This window comes from Bactrocera dorsalis, unplaced genomic scaffold (assembly GCF_023373825.1).
Source record: "Bactrocera dorsalis isolate Fly_Bdor unplaced genomic scaffold, ASM2337382v1 BdCtg253, whole genome shotgun sequence".
In the NCBI taxonomy this organism is placed as follows: Eukaryota; Metazoa; Arthropoda; class Insecta; order Diptera; family Tephritidae; genus Bactrocera; species Bactrocera dorsalis.
In genome coordinates, this window is record NW_026038304.1 from 4,319 (window position 1) to 24,970 (window position 20,652).

A 20,652-nucleotide genomic window follows, 5' to 3' on the forward strand; every position below is an offset into this window, starting at 1 on the left:
TTATAATGTTTTGTGTCTTGCGGCCCAACATCTCATGTAATGAACTTCGCGTGAGCTCTGCGAAGTTTGAGTTAATTCTTACCCGATAGCAAGGTTTTTCTGGCCATGGAAGAATCGAGAACTAGTGAGACAAATTGCATTAGGGACTATGTCTAGATATAAAGGTCATCTACTTATAAAGTGCTATCGGATTTCTACTCATAAGGCAAAACTAAAAATTTCGCATGGAAAAGGTTAAAGCACCTTGGTTATCATTCCTTTAGCGAATCGAGTAAACTAACTGGTAAAGATATAGGCCTGTTAACAATTATGTGATGAGCTTAAGAAGTTCTGTTAGTATATTAAGTAGAGTTTATTATTTGTTCGTTAGAGATTATCGCTCTTCGCGTGACCTTAGTAAACGGAATCAGAAACAAGTACATTTTATACTCTCGCAACTTTTAAGGATCAAAGCCGGGAGTTTTTTTCAATAGCATATCTGTCAGGTTGATCTATATATTTTTTATTAGGAACTAGGGTTCACATATTCGGTTTCTGGGTGCTTGAATAATTTTGATCCAACAATTTTTGGTTATAAAGGCGCCACCTTCAAAGGGACTATTCGTGCAAAGTTTTATCCAGATACAGTATTTGGCTCTTGACTTGTATATTGGAAGGCGAGGGAATCAGAGTTTTTCAAACTTTTTAACCCACAGATGCACCTTTCTCTTGTGTGTCAAACCGTAGTTATATTTCTTAATTTAGTGCTTAGTTATGGCACGTTTTTATTTTTATTTAATGGTGTTTTGTGAGCGTGGTGGTAAAACGATTACGACCATCTACGAACTCATCCTCTCTTTTTTTGTCAAAAAACACGTTAACCAAGTTTCCTCAAGATTTCTAAATTTTTACCCAATTTATCGCTTGCACGGACGGACCGACTATTGACATGTATGATATTTTGCTCCAAGATCTGAAGATTATCCGCATAGACTTTCGACTTTACATATCCCCACAGGAAAAAGTCTAAAAAGGGTGATATCACACGATCTTGGTTGCCAATTTTCAGGCCCAAAACGTAAAATTATCTACTGACCGGAGTGTTCTCTCAATAAATCCGTTGATTGATGCGATGTGTGGTGCCGTCTTGTTAAAAACAAATGTTGCCGAGATCACGAGCTTCAATTTCAGGCATCGAACAGTCGGTTATCATGGTGCGATAACGGTCGCCATTGACGGTTATGTTCTCACCGGAATATGGACCAATGATTTCACCGGAACATAAACCACACCAAACCGTTGTTTTTTCTGAATGAAATAGCAGCTCGGATTTTCTTGGAACTTTTCAAGAGCCCATAGAGTGAACCGATTTTACTTGGGAAGGTCGACCGGCTTCAGTTCTGGCACAACCTGTATTTTGTAAGCTTTCAATTTAAGATCTCGTCGTAAAATGCGTTGTCGTTCCATACGTCAGTCCGAGTTGTTGCGAACGGCGCCGAATAGATCCACGGCCTTCGTGTACACTCTCATTTGGTCTATTCGGTCCAATATTATCCAAACACGAAAAAATTAGTGATTGTGTTGCGAAAAGTACGCTCAGTAGATCGATTATGTTGACCATAAGTTGAGCGAAGCACGCGAAACCTATTCTTTACAAAACATGAATTTTCCTAATAAAGTTGAACGGTTTGTAAATGCCAAACAATACTGAATAATAACATGACAGCTTGGCACGATTACTTGGATCACCCGTTATAACTACGTAGGATTTAATGCTATATGGCATTAGAAAGAAAATATTTCCCACAAAAAAAGATCCAGAGATTTTTGTGAATTTTCGAGGACATATGTATTTTTCGTCAAAAAAAGGTCAAAAATATCGATAAAGTAATGGAAATCATTGAATGGTTAGTGGGAACAAAAGTGATTCATTTACGACAATGTCGGAAGAAAATGGTCTTCATAAAACCACAGAGTGCCATCGAAAACGGCGACCAAGCCAGAATTGACGGTCCGAAAGGATTTAACAAACATCTACGTTACGAAATATTTTATTATGAACTGCTCTCCTAATTCTAAAATCTTATTTTAAACTGTACTGACAACAATTGGGCCGTCTGAAGGCAAGGAGTGGAAATTTAGAGTCAATAAGAGAGGTATTGTATTCCAACAACACACCTTGTTTTCATTCTCTGCGGTCCTTTGAGCGCCTAAAGCGAGATTTACTTCATTTTATTTTAAGAAATTTTAAATTTTTCCTGTATCGAATGAATGACTAATGCACGTGATACCTGTACACAAGTAATAGACACTTATGGGTAAACAATTAAAAAAATATATAACACTAGTACTAAAATCGTACGTACTTCGTAAAAAGCGGTACTTAGTTTGAGCGACTGTTTCAAAGTGCAGCCTCTTTTAGACAAGCGAGTATTCTCTCCCATACTAGAGCGGCAATACTGCATGGTGAAAACCAAACAAAGAGTATTTAGTCTCATTATCAACCTATTTCGTAATAAAGTCAAAGTGAAATCGCGGAAACGGAGATCCGCTGCGGTTTACCACTTGAAGTCTGTTTTTAGCCGGACACTGCTATATAGCACATGCACCGCATTTAAGTTGAAGGTTAATATTTTCATGAATGGCAATTGTAAAAGTGGATTTCATATCTTCAGAGAATTGTTCAGCATACTTAGTAGATCACTAGTGATTTAAGTTACTCGGGGTTTTGAATGCAACTTTTTCTTTCAATGTTGAATGAAATATCATGTGGACCCAGTTTCGCACCTAATAACTCACTTTATTCACAGATTGATGGAGTGGTATCCTCCCCAGATGGAATTTCCTTCACATCACATGCAGATAATAGTACGATATTAACGTCAGGCAAAGGAATTGATGGTACGTGTCTAATCCCGTAAGGATGCTAAGGAGTAGATAAGTTGATATCGAGGTCATCCAACTGTAGGCCCAGGAAACGGGCTGTTTGGACGAGGTCGGACCATAGGGAAAGGGGTATCAGATGTGTGGGGTTAGCATAGCATGCAGGTGGTGAGTGTCATGCGGGGACTCGTTGCACGCGGACATACATATGTATGTTTAATATGTCAGGTTCGATTCTGGATAAGTAGTAATTTAATCTGTTACAGTATCGAGAACGAAGTTGCACATAGGCCAATGCCGATTCCCGCTGCAATTCGAGCTCTTCGTCTGCAATGGGTGGTGGTTTGACTCCAAGTTTACCATTCACTGAGACGGAGTCGGTGAAGGTGTTAATGGCTGCATTGTGAATGACGGTCAGTGTATGCCTGAAGTTTGTTGCGTCCGAAGTCTGGTCGGCGTATCGTTTTATGTCGTCGACGTAATTGCAGCAATCGGCCGGCGACGGCCCGTCGAAACAATTGTATGAAAACGATTCCCAAACGATAATGTTTCCGCCAACATGTTTAACGGTCTTTATCGTATACTTAGGGTTATAGGCTGCATTATTCGACATTTTTACATCATGAATACCTCAATCAGAATTAAATAAGTCGACTTTTGTTTCGTCAAACCCGAAAATGTTACGTAATTGTTATTTACGCCAAAGAACATGTCCTTCAGCAAATTTAAACCTTTGTTGTACGGTCAACATAGGCCCTTTTCTCGTGCTTCGGCTCTTCAGATTTTCCTTCATAAGTACTTTGCGGTTAGTTAAGGGATCAACATTAATATTCAAATCACATTTTATAAGTTTCAAAGAAATGGCGGGATTTTTCTTAACATAGCAAACTATATCTTCTTGACAAATAACGCTATTTTTGATTTCCTACCACGTGTTTCAATCTGGGAAGCCTATTTTACTGTTTGTTTAACCAGCGTTTTCAAAGCATTCAGCAAATTCGCTACTTTTCTGTACAAATTTCCTTGTTTCACTAAATATTTAATATGTTCTCGAGTTTTCGGATCGCAGTGCTTATCTTTTCCCATATCGATACAATAAAAAGAAAAAAACCACGTTTAAAGTGATTGATATTAAAACATCTGCAAAAAAACACGTTTCAGTAAAACTATTTTCGATGCTGATTTTATATAGCACGCTGTCCTTATTAAATCGCACAACTGCTTGCGAACTTTGTTAAGAACAAAATGGCTTTTTACGAAATGTGTGCAAATACTTTGCATTTGTCTTACGGCATCTGTTTTTACAAATAAGGAGTGATAAAAAATGCCGTTAACCGGCGGAAATTTTCATGACTTACTACAATTTTATTCTTGTTTTGTTTTTATGCATCCCTTTCCCAATTATTTTTCACATAACTGTATATCGGAAGCTACAACAACGAAGTCTTCCATGCAATGTTCCTCAATGCAACCGTACAATATTCGAACAAATTCTTTCGATCGGATAACTATAACATATAACTGCCATATAAACTGATCGATCATAATTTCGTCTCGCATGGAATATTTTGAGAAGGGTATTATGGCTTCGGTAAAACTTCTTGTTAATACTCTAAAAAGGATATGTGTATTTCTGCGTTGACTACCCCTTCATCAAAATTCAATACTTAGTGCAGAGCTTTGGGAAAACAGAGGATAATTTAATTATTAGACAAATCATTGAAACATGCAAATATTACTTTGGTTGAGGGTACTTTGTTGATTGTTCGACTTTATTATAATTATTTCATTATAAGTAGTTTAATTAAGAGTAAACTAAAAATACAAATGAAATAAAATATATAAATAATCATGCAATGTTATACACAAAACGACATTGCTCGATAAAAATAGCACAAAATACTTGCAATATATAAAATGGCAATAATAAACTTTGCCACTCTAGCATTATGAATAGCGTGGTTCAATGTAGTTATTGTAATTATTGTAATGTTGACAGCAACAGCAGTGGACTGGACCAGCATTTGTACGCGTAAATATTTATTGATAAACATAAATAAATAAATGCTAACGTTACAGTACTATCAAGTAACAATTCATAAATAGAAGAATTTTATCGAAAATGTTTCATACTCTATTCTATAATCCAATCACAAATGTTGCCAGCCGATTTGTTTATTTATCATTTACATTTTTGAACCGGATCGGCAATGCTTACGAACAAAATTCGTCCGTATTTGCGCTTTCAGTATTTAAACAGTGATCAATTGCAATTAACTGTAAAACTGTTAACTGTGATTTATTTTCTATTTATATTAGAGTAATGCATTGTTTGCATATTGAAAATGTTTATGTAAATTTAACATTAGTGCAGATATTCAGCTTGTATGCAGCAAAAGCTACTAAACACAACTACATATATACTTTTTAGCTTAACGGTTAGGGAAAACTATGTGTCTGCTTTATTAGCGACACTTAAATACACACACAAATATCATGACGCGCTTTAGAAGCACTGTGTGGATATCTGCGCTTTGTTTGCGAGTTTCGTTTAGCGGGGAGTTGTGCTTATTCAATACTCAATTGGATTGGGTTCGCGAGGTTTCCGCGAGTATTTTAAGCCTAGTGTATCACTGATCTCGTCAATGACATCTAGTGCATAGTCTAATTGTTCTTTGGTATGTGCTGCCGATAGGCAGTAGCGTATACGCCCCTCCATGATTGGCGTCGCCGGAAAACCAACACCTACGACAGCGATGTGGCGTGTTGTTAATGTGCGTACAACGGCACTGTAAAGATATATCACAAATTGGTTAATTATGGCAATGCACAGCACGCAAAAATGCAGTCGAAACTTACCCGATTTTTGAAAATAGGTAAACCAACATGGGCACTACCGGCGAGTCCTCATGCCCGTACGTAATTACACCCATTTGTGCTAAGCGCCGACGGAAATAGCGTGTATTACGCGCCAGTTGGTTAATCTTCTGACGTCCGGTATCGGTGCCATCCAAACCCATTATCATACTCATCGAAGTGTAGATCTGCTGGGCAATGGGCGGTGACATGCTACTGGCATAGCAATGTGCATGACTGTTTGTGCGCAAATAGTCGATTAAACGCTGTAAAAACAATAACGCAAACAAGGCAGGCTTAGCAAACACGAAACACTTTCAATGGCACACACACGAGTGTGCTTACCTTTGAACCGGCAATATAGCCACCAGCACTACCGAAACTCTTCGTGAAGGTACCCATCAATATGTCGACATCGTTAGGATCCACGCCGAAATAATCCACGGCACCACCACCATTCGGACCCATTGCGCCAATGCTGTGTGCTTCATCCAAGTACAAGTAAGCTTTATACTTTTTCTTTAAAGCAATAATCTCTGGTAAGCGCACAATGGAACCCTCCATACTGAAAACACCTTCCACCAAAATCAAAATCTTCTTCCATGGTTTACCACCTGCTTTCGGATTGCCATGCACCACATTGTGGCGCAAGACACGTTCCAAGTCGCGCATATTATTATGCTTAAACACTTTAGTGGTAGCGCCAGATAGCCGCAGACCCAAAATAATCGAAGCGTGATTCTTTTCGTCGCTCAAAACCAAACAACCCGGCGAAATGAGTGATGGTAAATTGAGCGCATTTGTCGCAAATCCCATGCCAAATACGATCGCATCTTCTACACCCAAATAACGTGCGGTCAATTGTTCCAAATCCAAATGCAGTTGTGTTGTACCCAACTCTACACGTGACGAAGTCATAGCTAAACCCATTTCGCGTGCGGTCTTTTCAGATTTCTCCGCGCAGGGACCTTTCGCATCGGCAAAACCCAAATAGTTGTATGAACCCAGGTTTAAACAACGTGTTTCAGTGCCAGTAAACTGAAAACTCCAGCCATAATCCTTCGTTACACGATCCTTTAGTGTTACCTCATCACCAGGTACACTGCATATGGGACGATTCCAACAATCGCGCACACGTCGGTATACATAACGCGAGTAGAAACTCTCAAAGGCATCATAGAGTGTTACGTAGCCATCACGATTTTCTTCTTTTGCGACTTTCGGCACGAAAAGCAACTGGTTTATATAGCCGAGTATCATAAGCAAATAGAAGCCCAGATATGTGAGGCAGGCAGTATGAAGCGGTACTTCCTCGAATGACGTCTTGGTGGTGTGCTCCTCAGCCAATTCTTTTAGTTTTTTCGCTGGCGTGAGCAACGCTTGACTGCTGTTAGGGCATACTTTTCCTTTCGCTTGTTGACAGGTCGTGGAGTTAGTGGAGCAATTCTAAAAAAAAGACAAATTCGCTAATTATTATTAAATTTCATATCCTCAAAATTAATTTGCTACAAAATTAACTCTGATATTTAACTTCATAGGGTCATCATAATTTATGTGATACATAAGTATGTATCGGACATGTAAATATGTATATACTGGTGGTCACATAATTAGGAATAATTCTTTTTATTAATTATTTTTTAACTATACATATTTTTTACAAGTAAGTAAACGTATTTATAATTTTATTTTAACTCAATCATTTATAGAAAATCTAACGCAAAAATTGTTTTCATAGCAACACCCCTGATTAAAGTGTATCGAGGGACAATTTTTCTTTCCATCTGATCCAAACATTAATTAGTCAAAGCATAGTAAACCACTGATTTCGTGCACAGTTCCCGCGACAGCCGGTTGTACGCACCGGAATTGACCCGGATTTTATCCAGTCAAGGGCTGGTTTTTCGACGATCTAAGTGCGTTTGGATCAGTAAGTCTTAATCTACATAAGTTACGATCGGAGTACATAGAGCGCATGTGTATTTTAATATTTGAAAAATGTCGGCTCTAGTCTGTCGCGCCCTACGAGGTTTGACAATTAAGTAATGAGACTGACTTTGTTCCCGCGCTTGTGGTAAACCTGTGACCTTGACATTTCCTTTCTCTTTTTCCGGCATCCCTCCCCTCTCCATTGATATATGTACCATCGTTCTAGCTTGTTTAGTTGGCCTGCTGCGTCAAGTTGAGTAGACGTGTGTTTGTAGTGCTCGTCACGAAAATTGAAAAACGAAATCAAGAGCAACGCGTCACGATAAAATTTTGCGCCAGATTAGGCGAAACAGCTTCGAAAACGAAGCTAAAATTGTAAGAGTGTATGGTGATAGTGCTCTTAGTCGTACCAAAGCTCACAATGGTTGTCTCCGCGCGCTCCCCGCCCGAAAAAAGCTCGCATGAGCAAATCAAAGGTGAAAACGATGATTTTTGCCTCTTTTGATAGCCGTGGAATCGTCCACAAAGAATTCGTTCCACCGGGGAAAACTGTGAATCAGCGTGTCCCAGTATTTGGCCTCTAAAAAAAGGGATCGCCGTGCTGCAACAGCCGTCTTATTCTCCCGACATGTCACCCTGTGGCTATAGTGTTTCCTAAAACAAAGTCGGTGGTCAAAGGAACCCATTTTGAGTCGATTACGGACATGCAGGCGGCCGTGACGATGGTACTCGCGGACATCCCAGTCGAAGCGTTCCAGAAATGTTACGAAGCATGGAAAACGCGCTGGAATCGCTGTATAGCTGCCCAAGGGACTACTTTGAAGGGGATGGCAGAGTTGTAGAATAATTTTCAAATATACGGTTTTTATGGAATCAGTCTCATTACTTAATTGTCATACCTCGTATGTGTTCGGGGCATTAAGCATGAAAGCTCCATTGCTATGACTCTAAAGAACACTTTTCCTCCAAGTACTTGTAAATAACAATTTTTCACAGTTCTCCAACAACTATTTTTACGGCCAACGTTTAAAATTTTTGTAAGTTTTGTTATTTCCATTTGAAGTTCTAGTTAGTATATACAATTTACAAACTTGACTGCAAGTTTTTGGGTTAAAATATTAAAAATTCAATCAAAAATCAAGAAAAAACTTTAACTTCGGCTGCACCGAAGCTAATATACCCTTCACAGGTGCATTTCTTTTAGTAACTATGTGTCCAGTTTATATGGAAGCTATATGCTATAGTAATTCGATCTGAACAGTTTTTTTCGGAGATTATGTTATTACCTTAAGCAGTAATCCATGACGAATTTCGTTAAGAAATTTTTCATACAAGCCCTTGATTCCGATCGTTCGGTGTGTATGGCAGCTATACGCTATACTAAGCCGAACTGAACAATTTCTTCCGGCACTACATTATTTCTATAAACAATAACCCACACCAAATTTCGTGAAGATATATCGTCAAGTGAGGAAGTTTCCCATGCAAGCATTTGATCCCAATCATTTAGTTTTTATGATAGCTATATGCTATAGTTAACCGATCTGAACAATTTTTTCGGAGATTACATTGTTACCTTAGAAAATAATCTAGCTAATAAATTTCGTGAATATAAGTATCTTTACAAATGCAAAAGTTTTCCATACCAGCACTAGATTCCGATCGTTCAGCTTGTATGGCACCTATATGCTATAGTAAGCCGATCCGAATAATTTCTTCGTATATTACATTATTATCTTAGAAAATAACCTATGCCAACTTTTGTGAAGATACATTGTCAAATGTGAAAGTTTTCCACACAAGAACTTGATTCTGATCGTTCAGTTTGTATGGTAGCTATATGTTATAGTGGTCCGATGTCGGCTATTCCGACAAATGAGCAGCTTCTTGAAGACGTCTACAAAATTTCAGAACGATATCTTAAAAACTGAGGAACTCGTTCGTACATATGTACATATATACACACAGACAGGCGGACAGGGCTAAATCGACTCAGCTCAACATACTGACCATTTATATATGTACATATGTATATACTTTATAGGGTCTCCAACGCTTCTTCCAGGGTGTTACAAACTGCGTGACAAACTTAATATACCCTGTTCAGGGTATAATTATGTAATTAAGCGGCAAAACACTCTAATACAAGAAATTCAGCAAGCCTAAGAATTTCAGTAAAAGTTTTAGTTCTTTATCGCTCAAACAAGTGCTACACTTTTGTACACTGTCATTATTTACCATTGTAATTTACACCGAGTCTCAAGCGAAAACTAAATGATAAAAACTTTGAACTGAAACGCGTGCTTTTTTAACTTTATTTTTCCCTTAATTATGTGGCCACCAGTGTGTATAATGTGTTATTGTTGTTTAATAAAAAATACCACAAAGGTTAACTGCAGCCTTAGTTTTGATATATTTTTCAAGGAAATGATTAATAGTGCAGAAATCACCGACATTTTTCAGTTATCAATAACATCATATAAGTATAATCAATAGTAATTGATTAAATGAATGTGGTTCACAAGGTGATAACAACACAATTAGTTTCACGGTTAGTTTGGTCAAAGATATTCAACTATGTAAATATCTCTGCAGCTTTAATGTTAAAAAAAGTATAAAATAAAATCCGGGGGTTATATTGCAGTTTTTTGAGTGCATGAGTCATTGAAGTGAAGTCACACGAAAAAAGAGACAAATTATTACTCAACAAGTTTACTTATCGCAAAAGCGTCAATCTACTGATAACAGCTCAATTCAAAGATAAATTTTACAATGCGTAAGAATATAAAATTTATGTCTAACCAACACCACTAAAAACGCGCTAGTTTCATACCGGTTTCTATAAATTTCTAACGATTCTTAAAAAAAGATCAAGCCATTTTCAAAATATTTGTGATGTTTCCTTTTCAAGCAAGAAAGAAAGGCAAACGGAAAAAAACGAAAATGTCAAAACATTTGCATTCCAATATGGGACATTGGAAAGCGGCAAACAACAAAAAGGGCAAATGTCACGCATTTTTGAATTCTTAAAAATGTTCACTGCATAAAAACACAAAAAATAAAATATAAAAGATAATTAACACTTTTCAACATTTTATTCATTTGTATGCCTTTTTAAATTCACAATTTCGGATTAGCCGGGAAGGGCGTGACATACATGCATAAGTATGTGCAAACATACAAGGCAATATCACGTCATTATTCCAGCACATGTAAAAGCGTGCATATTTACACATTTTGGCCACCAAAATTCCAGCTATATCTATAGTATTTTATCGCTTCACAATTGAGCAAAGATATCAACGGCGAGCATATCACACAGTACACACACTCACGTAGATCAATTACTGCTCACATGTACGCAATAATCTACACAAATACTTCACTCAATTATAACATTTTAACATTTGCCGATTTCTACGACATTAACACCATAATGAGGGCAAAAACCATTTGAAATCAAAATGAACTTCTCAAGAAATCCAGGTTACTTTTGTACTCTACCTTCAGGCAACCATTAACAGGCTTCGCTTCTGTCTCATTAGCCTTGAAACCATTTTTACGTGCACGTAGATCTCCACTACCACAATTGGACATATCCGCCACTAAGTTTCCTTGCATTTTGTTGCAATAATTAACAAAATCACTATTTTGCTGATGTTCTTGAACAACTCCACCGTTGTCACCGTATAAGTTACCCATTCTGCCTTCTTTTTAACACTAATTCTAATTTATTCCAATATTTTAATGCCTCCTTTCCATTATTGCATCTCCGCATTTTCGCTTTCACACAAACAAGAGAACGTAGAAATATATCTACGGTATAGCGGTTCTGCCAATGAGTGTGAATGCAAAAACTATATAAACAAATTTATCACGCCATCAGTGCTTCCAAGTTGCTAACAGTAGGGAGGATTGAAATTACTTTTACGTAAAAACAACCTACACAAGAAAAACAATATTTTGACATGAGTAGAACTGCGAACTAACAACTGCTACCTATTGAAATTACATGATTGTGAAATTTTATGGAAAAGTCTAAATAATGACGCTCCTCTAAGGGATCACGTTTTTGAAAATACTATGTTTTTAAAATCTAAACATTCATAAGCTGATATTAATATTATAGAAATAACAGAAATATGAAAGAATTATTTATATCCAACAATAAAATATATCCTACATATTGCTTGAAAATAAAGAAGATTTAGATACTTTTAGATTTCCAAGGTTAACCGGGTAAGCCGGGCATATTTTTGAGAATTTTTTGTAACGACAATGTTAAAGTCCCTTTATAAAAGAAAATTGTTAGTTAAAAGCTTTCTTCTATATATAAGATATGATATATATATAAAGTTATGTACATTTACGAAGAAATTTAGAAAAATGAGGTAAAGCAGTAATAATTAGATGTTTAAGAAAACCGAGGTTCATTCATATTATGTTATTTCATAATAAAAAATATTGTTAGGTTAAAAAATAACTCTCCGGCGCCAAATGCATTGGTCAGTAGTTTTGCAGTATGAGGAGCAATAGTCAAACAATCGTCCATTTTGCTCCAATCGACTGAAATTCTGACACAACATTCTTAAGATATAATGCAATTATTTAATAGTTAAAACAGACATATCGTTTCCGTCAAGTCTATTGAAGTACAGAACTACATTTGCTTTGGAATAAAAAATCAGAATTCGATTGACCCTCAAATGTTTTCCTTAGCATACCACAATATTTAATACATGTCTGTCTTTGGCATAAGAAATCGAAAAATATTTAAAATCTCCATTCCCCTCTTAAAATATTTAATTACCATTCTTCTATTCAGATTGAAGAATGGGAAGGCAGAACATAGTAAAATTTTGCAATTCTTTTTTTAATGATAGCTTTGTACTTCGATTAGTTTTGATTTATGTGAATAAAAATCCTAAATAAGAAAATATCACTTATTAAATTCAATTCAATTTAAATAATGTAACCTTGTAATTTGGAATTAAATTATTAAATTAAATTTAATTATTAAACCAATTCTATTTGGCTAATTGGAAAAATAGGTTTACCCAGAAAAACGCTTTGCCACACTGGTTTCCAAACAGCTGAGTATAATTTTTCCATGAAATTCGGAAACAAAAAGAAAACGCATAAGAAAAGCTTTTGGTAGCACAAAAAAGTTTTGGAAATGTTTGAAATATCTCGTAAACGAACATTTTCAGCTTTGTTTAAATAAACAATTTCATTCATTTAAAAAGTATAGAGTACCAAAACTGAGCGCTTTAGATTTCACCTGCATACGAGGTAAATATACAAATAGTAATAGAAATTTATTCCAATTGACCGACTGCGCTACTGGAGAGGAAGACACAAACTTTTTGGAAAAACGAGTTAAAGCGAGAAAGCAACAAGAGTGTCATCGCCAGTGGGCAGTAAAGAGCACCCCGGTTGCAAGAAATCTTATATACTTCCTCTACATTTGTGTTTCATTTGCAGTTTGTTCTTGAAATTGCAACAACGTTGGGGCGAGTGAGCTGGAGAAAAATTTATACCGTGAGTTAGTAAGAAAAAACTAAAATTGATTTGCAGTGAAAATATCAAAAACTGATTAAAGTGGCACGCACAGAATTGTCTCAGTGTGTCAAAAACAAAACAAATGAAGTAAAATTGTGATAATTAGCAACAATTCTGGAACGCTAAAGTCTGACTAATAAGAAGGTAAAAAGTTTTCCATTGGGGAAAATTCGAATATCTACGTAGAAAATCAAAAGATTGGAGAAAAATTGAATTGACAATTTGAAAATAGCTACCGACAAGCTGTTAGTGATTTAAATTGAAATCAGTCCAAGTTTTATTTAAACAAAATGGATTTTAATTTTGCCGATTTGAAGAAGGAAGCAGCTGCTACGGCAGAGGATGTGTTTTCTCATACTGCAGATGCAGCTAAGCAAGCAACAAATGCAACATATGATTTATTAAGTGGAGGCGGTGGACGTGCTTCGACGGGCGCACAAGATGATAACTCACACACAGAACACTACTTCGCCAACGAGCAGAAGGACATTGATTTTGAACATGTTGACCCCCAAGCATTCGTACAGCGTATGTCTGCCGGTGCAAAGGAGGCACAGGAGCAATTAGATGCCAAGTTCGCACAACACACTAACGATTTTGATGATTTTCTGACCAATGCATCCAAGGATTTGCACTCCTTTGGATCACAACTACAGCAAGATACGAAGCAGGGCGTACACGATTTTATGAACGCTGAACGTGGGTTATTTAGTGGTGCCGGTGACATAAACAAACAAACCGTTGAGGTATCAGCACCTACAACAGTTCCGGTTATACCAAACAAGCCTGCTGAACATGCTATTAAAGAAGCTGATTTGCTAAATTTCAGTGTCGGTGATGCGGCTGAAAAACATGCTCCATTGCAACCATTCGAAGAAGATTTTGAGACACACTTTGCACCAACTGCACCAGCAGCTCCTGCATCAACAACTACAACGCTATATGATGATGATCTTGTAATTGGCAAACCTTCGAATTCTGCATCGGCTTCCAACAAAGATTCAGATACGGATTCGCCTTCTTTGTCATGCAATCCGTCGCCGGCAAAGAAGAATCCAGTAACTGCTGCATTAAAAGAACAGGATAATGACAAATTTATATCTTCTGAAGATTTGCTTGGTGATTTCAAAGACGAGCGTACTTCAACGCCTGACTTCCAAGTTAAACCAGAAGTTACTAAACCGACAGTTGAGGTTAAAACCACACCCGTCTCAGTGCCTGTCACTGACTTAGATGCGGAAGAGGAAGCCACATCACTATTTTCACAACCCAAACACTCACAAGTCGAGGAAATTAAAGAAACTGGCCACACTAGTACAACATCTTCAGCAACTTTACCCGTAGCAAGTGCTACAGCTGCAGCTGCACCCAAGCCAGCCGCAGTTAGTGAGCCCATCGCTGCTAAACCGCTCGCTCCGACAACAAGCAACAAAGATACAACCGAAGTAGTCAAACCTAAAACAGCGCCGCCAGTTCCTCCAAAGGAGATCAAACCATCCCATCAACAGTTGGATCAACCAAAGATTGTTTCCGTCGAAGAAATTTTCTACAAATATGGATTGGGTGAGTAACCTTTAATATTCTAATTAGACTGTTCGCTAATCTTATGTTTATGAATAGTGAAAACTGAAAAAATTGCATATTTTTTAAAGACATATTACTATAAATTTTGTTCTTTAAATAACAATTTTGTTAGTCACCCATTTTCAATGATTGCGTTAGAATAAGTAGCCTGTGTTAATTTATATACACAATTTACATATATTTTCGTATCGATTCATACATATTTGTTTAATTAATATTTTCATTTAAATTTAGTCAGCTACTTTGCGTTGATTTTTTCTGCATAGTGTACGCTGCTTCAGCCACGTTTGCGGCAACACACACATCCAATTCATCATATACATACATATGTGTATCGTGTGTAGTGTTAACTCATTTGCAGAAATGATGTCATATGTTTTTAACCAATTGTATTCGCACTTATCCCTCCGGAATTAACCAATGCCATTAAGGAAGAACCAGATACGCAAAGAAATTGCAATTTCTTTTGCCAGCACTTTCTTTGCATTGACATACTTATTTTCACATATTCAATGTGGGAGCAGCAAGGTTAAAGTCAGGTGCCGACCGGCAAACTCAAAAAAACTGCAATTTTCGATATTTTTATACATATGTATTAATTAGACATGTTTTTGTATATTTTATGATTTTATCACCCGCTATTTACCATTCCGGCATTGCCAGTCATTGCGCAAGTTTTATTGTCATTTGCATAGTAATGCCGATTGAGCAAAACCGTCGCCGGCATATGACTCACTTAATATTTTCTTATTTTATTTTAATTTTTTGTTTTCGTTTTACTTTTTTTATTATATATTGCTTTTTACGTTTCTTTTCTCAGTCGGTTGGCACTGCCTTTCACAAGCAGTCATGAGCGGGCTTAAAGGCGGCCGGCTAAATGTAGGCTGTCTGCACGGCAACACGCACAAGCATGCCATTCTTTCGGTCCAGTTTGTTTCATTTTAAGATTTTCATATTACTATGTTTTATGCACTTACATACCTGTATATATATGTATAAGTAACTAATCAGTGCATATTCATTGATTTCATCATGCTACTTAATATCACATGTGTAACTGCATATACATATGCATGTAGATCCTTCTATTCATTGCCACCAAATGAATGTGGGTAATGTAATATGTAAAAGCTTTAGATGAATCAGTAAAGTAAAATTAGCGGTGCTTATATGTACATTGCGCGTCATACGTATAACTATAGAAGGCAAGGCAGATTAGCAATAGATTTGGACGTGGCTAAGTGTGCTTGCGCGTTCGTACTGCTCCGTAAGCGATAGTTCTGAGCTCGAAGCCTACTATGAACGAATCAATAATTTTCAAAGAACTACTTTTATGTACATATGTATGTATCTTGTAATAACTCCGTTGCATCTGTTTTGTAGTGATTGGTACATACATACATAGACTATGAGAAGATGCATAAGGAAATTAGAAGAGCAGTTCGGTCTAAGCCTTCAGAGAGACTTAAATATACATGTATACAGGTGCATCTACTTGTTGTTGGCATTACTGTCTTATATGATGTGTTTCGCAAATGATGTTACACAAAATATGGTATATATAAAATTTGTATTCTACGTGAGTTATAATCATGCTTTTGTTCCAGCTACGCTTACTGGCCATGGCACACCATATGTATGTGTACATGCTTGTATACGTAGATTTTGTAGAATAGCGCACAATAAGTATATCATGCCAGTATATAGGCGCATATAAGCAACTACGTGTCTATATTGTTAGTTGTGTACTCATATTTTATAATTTCATACATTCCTGCAATATGACGATGACTTGGGTAAACTTGTTAGTTATTATGTGTTATGTGCGCACTATGTATTAACTGATCTTCTGCTTTCCTTTCAATTGTCTGACTAATGACTAGAATTCAGATTCAAAAATGTATGTGTAAAATAGCAAAAGCAACGGTATACGATTAAGTTTGCGAAATTTTAATGACCATCAAACAGTCTAAAGAGTAAGGGGGAAATTGCAAAACGCTGAAAAATCGTTTGGCTCTCTTTTTTGGTGTATTTTTGCTGGCACAAAGTTTATTGGTCTTTTATATTGGCTAATGATGATCTAAGTGGTATACAGGGTGTGTAGTCACGCAGTAATTGCTTATTTAATTCCGTTACGAAGCAATATGTTTCTTTATGAAGTTGTTTGCCTTTCTATTAAAAACGGACTTAAATAAACTTTGGATTTTAGTTCGAAGAAAATGCTCCCAACGTATTTTAAGAATTACTAACTTATTATTGTACAAATTTTGTTTTAAACTTGACATTGCTTCCTTATAACTTAAGACTCGGCGTTGTTAGCCCTCACTTGAGTTCTTAAAATAAACTTCAGCGTCAGTCTGATTATATACCCATCGGAAGAATGTGTTTTTGTTATCTCATTTTTTAGATGTATATGGTTTTATTTTTAAAGCACGGGAATTTTCTTTGTCTGCCAGAAAATGCATTTAGTTCGATGCCACTTGGTATGTGAAAAATCGCGTTGAGCTGGTAATCGATTGATTGATTCTCTGTAGCTTCGCTTTGGTCAATCACTTTTGGGCGTAATTGGAAAGAAATACGCCCTGGCTAAAATTGACTTATCGCAGTGCAAGATTCATATAATGAATGAAAGTTTTCAACATATAATAAGAAAAATAACTTAAATGAAACTCAAAATTCGTAATAAAAACGAAGTAAATAAAGTTCAAAAGTTTGGTTTTAGTTTTTGTTAGAAAAAACAGACACTAAACAATATATAAATAAATAAAAGTAAGTTTATAAATAAAAAAATAAATAAATGAAAATCAATGAATAATACAATTTTATATTTAGTATACATATTTAATAAATTAATTTAATTAAAATTTTAAAAGTAAACATTTTAGTCACGATTAAAAAGTGCGCTGAATAGATATGTATTTTCAAAAATTTTACAATAAACAAATTAAATAATTTTTATCAGTCAAAATGTTAAATCAAATTTAATAATCATATTCATAGAAACATAATAATAAATAATAAAAAGACAAACAATTGTAAATAATTAAATGAAAAAATTGTTGGACTAAGATTTATTAAAAACATTTAAACCAAAATAGATAAAATTCAGTTTAAATAATATTTACAAAAGCATTGCAATAGTATATTTTTAATAAAATATTAAATATTACAATTATAAATTAAAATTACTATAAAACTTTTCAAATTATTTTCATTGTGAGTTAAATTCTGAGGCATAATAAATATATTACTGACAAATTGTTATGAAGTCGGTTGTGGACAGACGACAGGATTTTTGGCAGGGTTTCTGACTCGTCATTTGTTGTGAGGAGGCATTAAAAAGGGTGTGGCGCCGGCAAGTTACAGCATAAACTTGAATCCTATAAATACCTAGTTTATTCATACATATACTCCAAGTAAAGTAAAAACAACCTAACTTTAAGTAAAATCAACTCAATGCACTAGAAAACGCTATTATAGCTCAATGAATGAATAAAAATACATATTTTCCATTAAACTCCGGTTTTTATATGAATTTTTGCTGTTTTCCAAGCACTGAGCATGTGCCAAATATCGAACAATACGCGCATAATCCACCACTCGAGCAGCGCATGTGGCCCACTATTCACCACACTGCACACCACTGAGAAAATCGTATTTGTTGCATGTAACCATCATAACAGAAATGCACTTGCAGAAAAGTAATAAGAGCGAAAACTCTACATACCCTAGTTGAAAATCGATATTGTAGACATAAAGAGGCAAATCGTCTGCCATAAACTGCACGAGCATCCAATCAACCGAACTTAAGTACAACAAAACCACTAATGAACCGGAAGCTTTTTCACTTCCCTGCTATCTACTTTTATGAGTTCAAAAGCCCTGCCTTTTCGCGGTTATCCAAGGTATCAGGCAGACACCGGGTCTTGAAACATATAGTATATAAAACATATACATATGTACACATATGCATAAATAAATAAACGCGGAAGAAAATAGGAAAAATAAGTCGAATCTGGAAAGTCTCCAAAGCGAATGTCATTCGTTATTGACGCACAGGCAATGCGCAGGCCTCTCCTGGGCTCATTGTTGTTATAAGTAGCAGGTAGTGGTAACTTTTTGGCAGGACAAAGGCGAATAATTCAGTTACTTGCGTGTTGGCTGCTCAGCTCAGAGTGAGGTAGTTTGCGAGACGATTTGGTGCAGCGAAAGCTAATAGCGGATATTTTGTTATTTTTTTAATGCGTACAAACCGATAAAGGGTGACGTTCGAAAATAATCTTATACAAAAACAACAAAATAGTGAATAAATTCAGTATTTACTTTTTCAAAATCTGACAAAGTAAAAATTTATGTAAATTAAAGAATTGAGTACGTAGAAAAAATTCGAAAACGCAGACGCAATACAATTTTGTTTTGCTATTATTGACAGTCGACAGTCAAGGAAATTTTCCTTTTTATTCGTGCCTGTACAAATGCGTTTTTGTACTACTTTTTAGCGTGTTCATGTTTTTTTAATTGTGCTACAAATTCTATTTTAACGTTTTAAACACAAAGGATAAAAACATTTCAATAGTTAAATCTGTAGAAATTTTAATAAACGCGTCGGCTGAAAAATGGATTCGAATGGAGAAATTGCACGGAATGGCATTTACAAGCAACATCCATTGATTTGTTCACTTTTAGATCCCCGTAAGTGCATTCAGAACTACTTACTACACACATACAAACCTACATTACATTAATACATATACAATACCTGTACATTATATGCTTGCCGAACGGTTCTCTTTCACACAACGCGCTGCACTTCCATAGCTAGTCCACCAATCTTTGTATATACAAACATACATACATATACATGGATATATAAATGTATATAAGCCATGAGCCCACCTTTCCCAGTACCTAACCTACATTAAATAGTATGGTGTATGGTGTAACAACAATTAGTGCACATACTAATGCCTCATTCGTCTCGTAATGCTAGCGGTTTTTTATATTTTCGTCAAACTTTTCATTCTTTCATTTATTCATTTTATGTTTTCTCATCTTCTTGGTGAAAGGTTTATAACTTTGTTCTTCCCAGTGTAATTTCTATTTAATTTTCAATCTCAGCCCAACTACCATATTTATAGTATATAATAGTTTTTGTTACAACAACAGCATTAAACAGTTTAAATTTAAGCAGCTTAACCAAGCAACTTCTGACTAGATGGAAAATAGTTGAGTTGTAAAATTAAATGAAATCTCACTGGTGAAATGTGTAGCAATTATTACTAAATATGATATCGCTATTTTGTGTATATATAAAATACATACATACGTGCATATATAATATATAATCACTTTCCTTTATTACTTTGCTGCTTTATATGAATTTCTCTTCTCTCACCTTCTTTATACTTAAATTAATTGTTTCCAACACACACACATACATTTCTACTAACTTTAGTCAGTATAAGTAAAAAAATCAATATGTATATTTCAGATGCCTGGTTCAAGCCGGAACGTTTACATCCACGTGGTAAGTAATTTTGCGGCATAAGGAAATGCGGTTAGTGAATAAAAGAAAAATCGAGACAATTTTTCAAACTGCAAATAGTATGTGCGAATTTAAACACCTTGTAAATATGTATGTATGTATATATCAGTTCGGGTTTCCTTTACTGAGAGTGAATCTTGTAAGTCATACATATGTATGTATGAATATTTGTTATCTTGAAATGCTAATACTGTCAAAAAGCACTCGGAAATTGTAATTAAATTCCCCGGGTAAATGATATTTCAAAAAAATGTATTTTAATAAGTTGGTAGGACTGTCCTTAATTACTACGCCAAATATGATCGATGTGATTT

The 20,652-nt window shown here is 35.7% G+C and overlaps 2 protein-coding genes across 2 annotated transcripts; one reads left to right on the forward strand and one right to left on the reverse strand.

The window, feature by feature from the left end:
* Positions 1-4,597: 4,597 nt before the first annotated feature.
* On the reverse strand, positions 4,598-11,384 carry LOC105222007 (serine palmitoyltransferase 2). Its single transcript, XM_011199162.4, has 4 exons — positions 11,152-11,384; positions 6,064-7,164; positions 5,722-5,984; positions 4,598-5,651 (listed from the first exon to the last, which is right to left on the reverse strand). The coding sequence occupies exons 1-4, from the start codon at positions 11,347-11,349 to the stop codon at positions 5,435-5,437; spliced, it is 1,779 nt and encodes a 592-aa protein (XP_011197464.2). The 5' UTR covers positions 11,350-11,384; the 3' UTR covers positions 4,598-5,434.
* Positions 11,385-12,777: 1,393 nt separating this feature from the next.
* On the forward strand, positions 12,778-20,320 carry LOC125780221 (reticulon-4-like; the record flags this gene model as incomplete). The annotated part of the gene is given in 3 exon segments (XM_049462064.1): positions 12,778-12,939; positions 13,132-14,772; positions 20,285-20,320. Coding segments are annotated over 2 exon segments (1,309 nt in total), but the record flags the coding sequence as incomplete, so codon positions are not given.
* Positions 20,321-20,652: the final 332 nt, after the last annotated feature.

Bases quoted from the DNA above. Each gene is read 5' to 3' on its own strand.
- LOC105222007 (XM_011199162.4), bottom strand. From the start codon at position 11,349: ATGGGTAACTTATACGGTGACAACGGTGGAGTTGTTCAAGAACATCAG. The intron at 5,985-6,063 runs GTAAGCACACTC...TTGTTTTTACAG, and splicing joins GCTATATTGCCGGTTCAAAG to CGTTTAATCGACTATTTGCG. The intron at 5,652-5,721 runs GTAAGTTTCGAC...ATATCTTTACAG, and splicing joins TACCTATTTTCAAAAATCGG to TGCCGTTGTACGCACATTAA.